At 38.6% G+C, this 7,931-nt stretch overlaps 2 protein-coding genes across 3 annotated transcripts; one reads left to right on the top strand and one right to left on the bottom strand.

Annotated features, from left to right (window-relative positions):
• Window positions 1-279: 279 nt before the first annotated feature.
• LOC117782106 (DNA fragmentation factor subunit beta) lies at window positions 280-2,930 on the bottom strand. 2 transcript variants are annotated; one of them, XM_034619064.1, is made up of 4 exons: window positions 2,861-2,930; window positions 2,564-2,794; window positions 2,083-2,206; window positions 280-2,020 (listed from the first exon to the last, which is right to left on the bottom strand). In XM_034619064.1, the coding sequence occupies exons 2-4, from the start codon at window positions 2,792-2,794 to the stop codon at window positions 1,032-1,034; spliced, it is 1,344 nt and encodes a 447-aa protein (XP_034474955.1). In that variant the 5' UTR covers window positions 2,861-2,930; the 3' UTR covers window positions 280-1,031. The 2 variants fall into 2 exon arrangements, with proteins under 2 accessions (XP_034474955.1, XP_034474956.1); XM_034619065.1 differs by lacking the exon at window positions 2,861-2,930 and having other exon boundaries at window positions 2,083-2,489; window positions 2,564-2,605.
• A 294-nt stretch (window positions 2,931-3,224) lies between these two features.
• On the top strand, window positions 3,225-7,804 carry LOC117781932 (UV radiation resistance-associated gene protein). The gene is made up of 5 exons (XM_034618817.1): window positions 3,225-3,724; window positions 4,274-5,192; window positions 6,446-6,768; window positions 6,835-7,242; window positions 7,299-7,804. The coding sequence occupies exons 1-5, from the start codon at window positions 3,342-3,344 to the stop codon at window positions 7,411-7,413; spliced, it is 2,148 nt and encodes a 715-aa protein (XP_034474708.1). The 5' UTR covers window positions 3,225-3,341; the 3' UTR covers window positions 7,414-7,804.
• Window positions 7,805-7,931: the final 127 nt, after the last annotated feature.

The raw sequence follows: 7,931 nt of genomic DNA, 5'->3' as shown, positions 1-7,931 counted from the left end.
GAAATCTTTGTGGATTTTTAAATTCTTTATCAACTTAACAATATTCTTTTTGTTTATGTCATAGTTATTTATACACAAAAAAAAAAAAACATATACATACATATGGTATTCGTATGCATACGAATGTGTTATCAAATTTATTTGACTACTATTATTATTTTATACTCATATATTTTGTGTTGTATAATTTTTTATGCAGTGACATTTTTAGTAAATACATAAACATCTGAAAAAAATTGCTGACCTTTTATTCAAAGACGCGAAGGAAAACTCAAAGTATTTGTAAGTCAAAAATTTCTTATTATTTTCATAGTTTGAGGTACAGAGAAGCCGAGTGTAGCAAAAAACCAAACAATTGGGTATGTACATTTGTATGTACATTAAAAATTACAGTTTAATAGTAGTATAATAGAATATGTTTGTATATTGCACTTAAATAAAGCCAGATATATTTCAAGTTAAATTCGAAACTCGGTTAATTATTATCCTATATATAGGATTGCTATACAAGACTGAAATGCACAGATTATAGTATTTGAACACTCAAGTCTCTGTGTGTTTCTAGTATGAAGTCATCTTCTATTATGTATATATATTTTTTTCCCCCTAAAATGGACATGTTGAACAAAGCAACGGCAAAAATACCTGTTCAAAACACAACTACGCTCTCTATAATTAACAATATTTAAAGCTATATATTAATCCAGTATGTATAATAGTTTTAAATGGTATGCAGATCCACATTTACCATATATTAAATGCATAAATATGAAAATTTTCAATTCATTATATATGTAAATGTTTTCAATATTAAATTTCGATAGCTAACTGATATTTAATATTTGTACAATTTAACTTTGAGTTTACTTATTTCAGACCAGTTTAAATTATATTTTGTACACACAGCATTACTTGACACACATTTTAAGGTCTAAGCCTCGTTAAAGCAGTTAGCATAAATGTATATAAGAGTATATATAATCGTTATTGTATATAGTATTGCTTTAACGGACTAATTTCGACATATTTCCCTAGGAAGATATATCTGGAGTTTCTAAACCCATGAGTTCCTGTACAATACGATACTCATGGCAGTCTGCGCAAAGGAGACGACCATTGGAGCGATTTGAACGTTGTACCTTATCATGGCATACAATATGGACTAGCTTAAGGTTCTTTAGCGAGAATATCTCCAAGAAGTATTCCAAAACGGAGATGTCCACAACGCGTTTGTTATGTAGAGCACACTTGCGATGCGGCTGTGTTACCAATTCGTGGACATTGGCCACCAAAGAGGGCAAGATCGATCGACATAGCTCAATTTGATGATCAAGATTCCACACTTGAAACAATATAAGATTCTCCCGAGATGCGTATGGATTGATAGTGTGCTGCAGGGTGCAGCAATTGCCATTGTCCGAATAGGCACCCTGGCAATAGAAATCGCCCAGCTCCGTGCATAATGAAACAGACCATTCATCCAGTATAGCATGTCGCGTGGTATATTCTTTTATGAGTTGTCGCAATCGCTTATTAGGTACTCCAGCTGCATCGGTTTCTTCCTCTCCCATATGCTGTAGCACCATCTCGTGCTTTTGATGGCACTTCCGATTAAATATCATGGAGAAATAATCGCAACCAATGAGTAGATAACGAAACTGTTCCAGCACAGAATTGATCACTTGTCGTGCCTTGGCGTTTTGTCTGTACAGTTGATTTCGCGTCAGCTCCTCCTTCGTCTTGTAGTAATAACCACGCACACGTGTCTGTGCCCTCATGGCCATGGCCTCCTCCTTGGATTGAAAACGCTCCTCGCTGCCCTCAAACCATTCAACGTGCTCGGCCTTCAGACTCAAGTGTGCCTTGGTGTTGTCCAAAGCACGTCGCTGCTTCTGATGCTCATACTCCGAAATCATGCGTCGAAACTTGTCCGGATGTTGCTCAACAAAATCATAGAATATGTCTGCTACCTTCAACAACGGCGACTGTTGTCGCATTTTTTCAAACTCAAAGTCAGCATCTGTTTAAAAAAGGAAAAACTATATGTTTATTTACAGTTTGATACGTTATAGGCCAACTCACCTGTTGTGATAACTGCATCGGGTCCAGCCACGATAAATAGGGTCTGTGCTGGCAAACTATTGAAATATTCTTCATCAGACACTTCAAAGCCGTCTGTAGCCAAATAAATATGCAAGTCTTGCAGCTTGAAAATAAATCAAGGATACGGAGCATCGGCAACATGAGTAAGCTGCCCTTGACTTGAATCAAACTGGGCCCTGACCTATGTACATATGTTGGGTATTCAAGGCAACTTTTCATAGCAACAGGTGTCCTGCTTCCGATTTGTTTGCTTTTCCGCGCATGCGCTTTCTCTCTCCGAGTACTGCTGACATTGACGCGTGTAGGACGAAAAGCAAAGCGGAAGTAAGCCACAAAAACATTGGCCTTGAATATCTAGGGACATGGACAGAGACAGCGCCAACTCTCTGGACGGGTGTGGGTTGAGGCAGCTTTTTTGTTGATACGCAATTTAATAGTATTCACAATCCTCAAGACTTACCGGAAATTTAAGCAGAGCTTTTTGCACTAGCATGTCCAGTGAATTTGCACCTATTCCGTATTTTCTTGTCCGTTCATTGTCAGTTATTTTATATCCTTGCATTTTTGCTGGCGCTTCAATTTCCTTATCTTTGTCCTTGTCCGTTGCTTCGCCAGTCGAGTTTTGAATGCTTCTGTTCAAGCTGCTGCGTGTGGAAGGCGCCATAATCGTCTCTTTAATGTAGTTAAGCATCTACAATGAAATTCAATCTGTCATTAACTTTGTTCGATTGCTAAATTAAGTTTTTAATAGAGAAACCTTGCAACAAGCTGCCTTAAACGCGCACCAATCTAAACTTCTACGACGGCGTTGCCACTTTTGTAAAATTCTGTAAACAATTGACAGTGATGCTCAGTTTCGCACAGAAAAAATGGCTAAATTAATAATCAAGCTAAATTATTAAGTGAAATATTGGAGTTTAAATAGTACATGGTAACTTGCGGAATAGATATCATCAATAAATTATCTTATTGATACTCAGAAGCTAAATCAAATATCTTAATTTTTTAACTACCTAATGTTTTTGCAGTTCTGCGCAGCACCATGGTCACATCGTTGCCACTTAGTTAAAAATGCAAATTGTACGGTCACATTGCTTGCCGTTGTTCAGTGTAAAACAGCTGTTTACCCAAAAAAGTTAATCCAAGTTAATTTTTGCATTAAATTTAAACAATTGTTTAGTGTGCTTCTACCATGTACACCGCCTGCAACACAGCGTAACGCCGAACACAAAGTCGCAATGCATTTGCGCCCGCGATGTTGCGAATGGCTGCCGCTGGCAACGCAGCAATTGCGACTTCGGAACCTGGCGCGAATACAAGGACTCAATATTGAGTGCACCTTGGACGTCAAAGCCGGCGGAGAGTGCGGAATAGAAGAGCAGGAGCTGCTCGTATACTATACACTGCATGTAGATAAGGCTAGTGAAGCGTTCTATACCAGTGAGGCATTGCCGCAGCGTCATCAGCAGCAAAAGTGGGCGGAAATTTGTGCGGGCGATGATGTCTGGCGAAAATCAAATGCACAGTGCGTATGTGTAAAAGTCTGGGCACATTATCAGCCCACCGCCCAGCGCCTGCAGAAGCCAAATGAGACTGAACGGACAGCGGAGTCTAAGCAAAGGTGCGTCATTCATTTCTTTCGAGGATTAGAATGTTAGGAGACTTCAAGAGAAGCCGACTGTAAGAGACTCTGCACTTATTGTGTTTAAAAGTCATACAAACACTGCAAGTTTTGTATTTGCTTCTTTTGCTCAAATACTGCGATATATGGTTTCGAGTAATAATATACGATCTTGATACATTTTTAGAGCACATAATATCAAAAATTAAGATTTCTTTATTTATTATTGTAGGTATTTAAAAACTTATTTTTTAAGAATTATAGTTGATACTATCTCTGTTATATAGGAATCTACATATCAGCTAATGGATATATACATTTTTATGAATTACGCACATTTCGCTTTTGATAAGCTTAATAGACCCTTTCTGCATTTGAAGTACAGATTCCAATGAGCAACTGCTGGGATCGGTTGTAGAAGTCTATATTCTATATTAAATGCAAGCAGCTCTAACGCTTACTTGCTTATCTAACTTTCAAGTCCGACCTTCCCCTATTTTATACATATGAATCTATGAATCTTTTATTAATGTTTACAATGGCTTACAGCGCGAAGATGACGCAACGTTTGGCCAATGTGCATTTGACGCCCAACAAACTGCCACGCCCTCCTGAGCTGCTCTTCTGTTGGGGAGTCTATTTTTCCGGCCTCATACCATTAGCGTCGCTGGCTTTGGCCAAATGTCGAGCCAACTGTTTGATATTTCAATTGAATGGCGAGCACTTCACATCTTCGGCGTTGATCAATGAACAGGGACTGCATGCCCAGCTGCGTCTGCACTACCAGCGGTATGACGAGCACCACAGTAATGCACGGAATGCGGCCAACGATCACGATGATGGCGGCATCAACTCGCCAAGTGTTAGTCGGAGCAGCAGTCCAGTGCTCCAGATGAGCATCATGCGCTATGCACAGCTCAGTTGTCATCTGGCGGATATGCGTCACAGTTACAATTTAGAGAATCTCTTGCTGCTGCAGAAGCGTCAGCGAGATCAGCGAAAGAAGTTGCGTGATGTGGAGGAGGTGAGCAGGGAAATTGCACGTCTCAGTGTTAGCTGTATAACACGCAATGAGCTGAGACTTAAGCCACGCACCACCTCAATGTCCGGCTCACCCTACGGCAGTCAGCATTCCCAGCATTATCATTCCATGGGTCGCACGCTCAGCGTTCTACTCTCCGAACAGCAACAGATTGCACCCCTGACTCTATATAGTGCCCAGCAACTGATGCAACAGATTGAAGCATTGCGTTGCAAGCAACGTTTACTCCAGACCGAACGTGAGACCTTCAAGGAGCGCAATTCGCGCAAACAGGAGCGTCTGAAGACGTTGCGGGATCAGCGAGATCAACTGCAGCGTAAATTACATAATCAGCTGCTCCAGCTGGAGCAACAGCGTCTGGAGTTGCGCACAGAGACGTCAAAGCAGCGAACAGATCGTGAACAAAAGCGAAAAATCACCCTTCAGGTAAGTGACATTTTATTTTATTTTAAGATCAAGTTATAAACGACCCACGATTACAAAGTTATTAAAAGCTCTGACCACAATTTTAATTCAATCACTGTATTATGGAATAAAAGATCAATTTTAAAATAATATAATTACATCAATGTAATTTTTTTTATTTTAAGTACACTATTTGAATGTGTTGAAATAATATTTAAATATTGGAATCAAAGAATCAAACCGAAACTAATAAAGGTTGCGGTTTCAATTCCAGTACGTTCCGAAACCACTAATTCGGTTCTATTTCAGTTTTCTTCTTTCGGTTTCGGTACGTAACGGTACACCAAATCAATTTTGAAACATTTTAAAATGATAAGGTGTCGTTTTAAAATAATTATGTAATCGAAGTAAATATCTAGATCGAGAGGAACAAAATTATTTGAAGGAATTAAATAAAATTTTAGTGCAGAGTAAATTTAGATGCCAAACCATGATCTAAATGAAATTCCACTTGATATTCGGTAAAGTTTTGCCAAAGTTATGACAGTTTGAAGTTGCTCACGCCTCTAATCTAGCAACTTTACAAGTCTATTTCTTAATTTTGCCATGATTTTTTACAAGAAAATTAAATTCCTCAGAATCAATTTTAAAGTGTCAATTCATACTAATTACGATATAAGAAGTTGATTAAAAGTAAAAACTTGAGATTTTAAATTTTCTAAATTTCAAAGGGGGGTCCTTACCATTGACATGGAACCATGGCTATGATGGTTGAAAAATAATAGGATTAGCTAAATGCAGAAATTTAAATGCAGTATGAATTAAGAGTCCGAATCATGATCAAAATGGCATTCCGATTGAAAATCGGGTCAGTTTTTTTTTTCAAGTTATGACAGTTGGAAGTTTGTCAACTCTTTGACCTAGCAACTTTACCACAACCGTACAAGTACAAGCGTTTCGGTTTTCGGTTCTTGATAGAGAATTAGTTTCGGTTACGGTCTCAGTTCCGGTAATAAAAATTAAACGGTTAGTTTCGGTTAACGATTCCTATACCTAAACATGCAATTTAAAATATGTATATATCTTAGCATAAATTGCAAAGAAAATTTTTAATATGTATATATTTAGGGGTAGTGAAACACACACTATATCAATTCAAAAACTGGTTTATTTTTAATCTTATATATAAAATATTGCTTGTGCTTCCGAAAATCATTTCTTTTCTTTAGTAAATTTTAATATTGTTATTAATATTAATGAACTTTTTTTCTTAGGTGGAACGTAGCATGTCCACGCTGGTGCTGGAGCTGCAAGAAATCTATAATATCAAGAGTCTGGGTACACAGCAGTTTAGCATTTGTGGCATCGCCTTTCCCCACATGGAGCAATATATGAGTGATGCGCGGCAGGCGATGAATGCGCAGCTGCTGGAGAATGTCTCGCCGCTGGCGGTGAGCGCTGCTCTGGGTTATGTGGCGCATCTGGTGCAGATGCTGGCCTACATTATGGATCGTCCACTACGCAATCGCATTTGTTATGAACCGTCGCGAGCTCGAATTGCTGACGAAATCAAGGAGGTGACCTACTCAACGAGAGAGTAAGCTAGACAGTCATATTCTTACTCAGTAGACAATCTCATTGGAAATCAACTTTATTTTTGTAGATTCCCTTTGTATACGCGCTCCATTCTGCCGTCGCAACAAACCAAGTATGCCATTTATTTGCTGCGACAGAATGTTTCGCAGCTGTGCTATGACATCACAGGTCACTGTGATAAGCACAACACCTTTGGCAACTTGCTGGAACTCTTTGATACGCTGCGGTACATTGAACGCACCCAGCGTGATGAAGTGGATCACGGTAACCAATTAAGTGCAAGCAGTAGACATGTCAACGGTTTGACGGCAGCAGCTGCCAATCCTCAGCTATCGCAGTCGCACTCATCGGTGGACATGAATCATGTGCCACTGCCCACAACGGCAAACGTAGCCAAAGATGCCCTGTTGCAGCAACTGTTGCCGCCGGGAGTGAGTCAGGCTGTGGCCATCGAGGGCTATGCGTCAACGCAACGGTATAAAAATGAATTAATCACTATATTCAATTATTAATTCGTGTAATCACTTGCAGCATATGCCGGTCTGTGGGTTCCTATTCCGATGGCGAAGATGATTTTCGGCCCAGATTGGAACAGAACTATTCCAATTCGGATTCAAACATAACGCTGCAAACAGAGCGCAGATAGGACTAACTGCTTTGCAGTATAATCGCATAATTTACCTATAAATAATACAAGTATCTATATTTATATAAACTACATAAACATAAAGCTAACGTATAGTCTACTTTCCTCGACCCTCTCCCCAAGATAACAAAAGCAATGTATTTAGTTGTTGCGTTGACGTTTAGCGAAATATTTAGAGATTGCTTTAAAGTAAAAACGTATTATGTACTTGAAACACTTGTGTATTGTATTTTAAATTGTAGACTGCTTCGATGAGCAAAAAGAAACAAACTAAAAAAATGGTTTATTGTTTGCATATTAACTTGTTTCTTTGATTAAGATCTCGTTGTAAATTCCCGTTCTTTGTTTATATGCTACATTATTAAGATATAATAAAAACATAATGAATATATACTATTTTATAAAATATACTAATTTGTATTAAATGTTTTGAATTGTTTCAAATGTGCGCTTAACGCTGCTCAACATGCAAACTGGCGGCGTTTACCAACACTGCTCGCACAGCTGTTTCACAGTTT

The sequence above is a fragment of the Drosophila innubila genome (genome assembly GCF_004354385.1).
Source record: "Drosophila innubila isolate TH190305 chromosome 2L unlocalized genomic scaffold, UK_Dinn_1.0 4_B_2L, whole genome shotgun sequence".
NCBI lineage: Eukaryota > Metazoa > Arthropoda > Insecta > Diptera > Drosophilidae > Drosophila > Drosophila innubila.
Note: the sequence above shows the minus strand (reverse complement) of the source record. Positions and strands in the feature narration are given on the sequence as shown.

Bases quoted from the DNA above. Each gene is read 5' to 3' on its own strand.
- LOC117782106 (XM_034619064.1), bottom strand. From the start codon at position 2,794: ATGCTTAACTACATTAAAGAGACGATTATGGCGCCTTCCACACGCAGC. The intron at 2,207-2,563 runs GTAAGTCTTGAG...TTTATTTTCAAG, and splicing joins AAGCTCTGCTTAAATTTCCG to CTGCAAGACTTGCATATTTA. The intron at 2,021-2,082 runs GTGAGTTGGCCT...TTTTTTAAACAG, and splicing joins CGATGCAGTTATCACAACAG to ATGCTGACTTTGAGTTTGAA.
- LOC117781932 (XM_034618817.1), top strand. From the start codon at position 3,342: ATGCATTTGCGCCCGCGATGTTGCGAATGGCTGCCGCTGGCAACGCAG. The intron at 6,769-6,834 runs GTAAGCTAGACA...TTATTTTTGTAG, and splicing joins GTGACCTACTCAACGAGAGA to ATTCCCTTTGTATACGCGCT. The intron at 7,243-7,298 runs GTATAAAAATGA...AATCACTTGCAG, and splicing joins GGCTATGCGTCAACGCAACG to CATATGCCGGTCTGTGGGTT.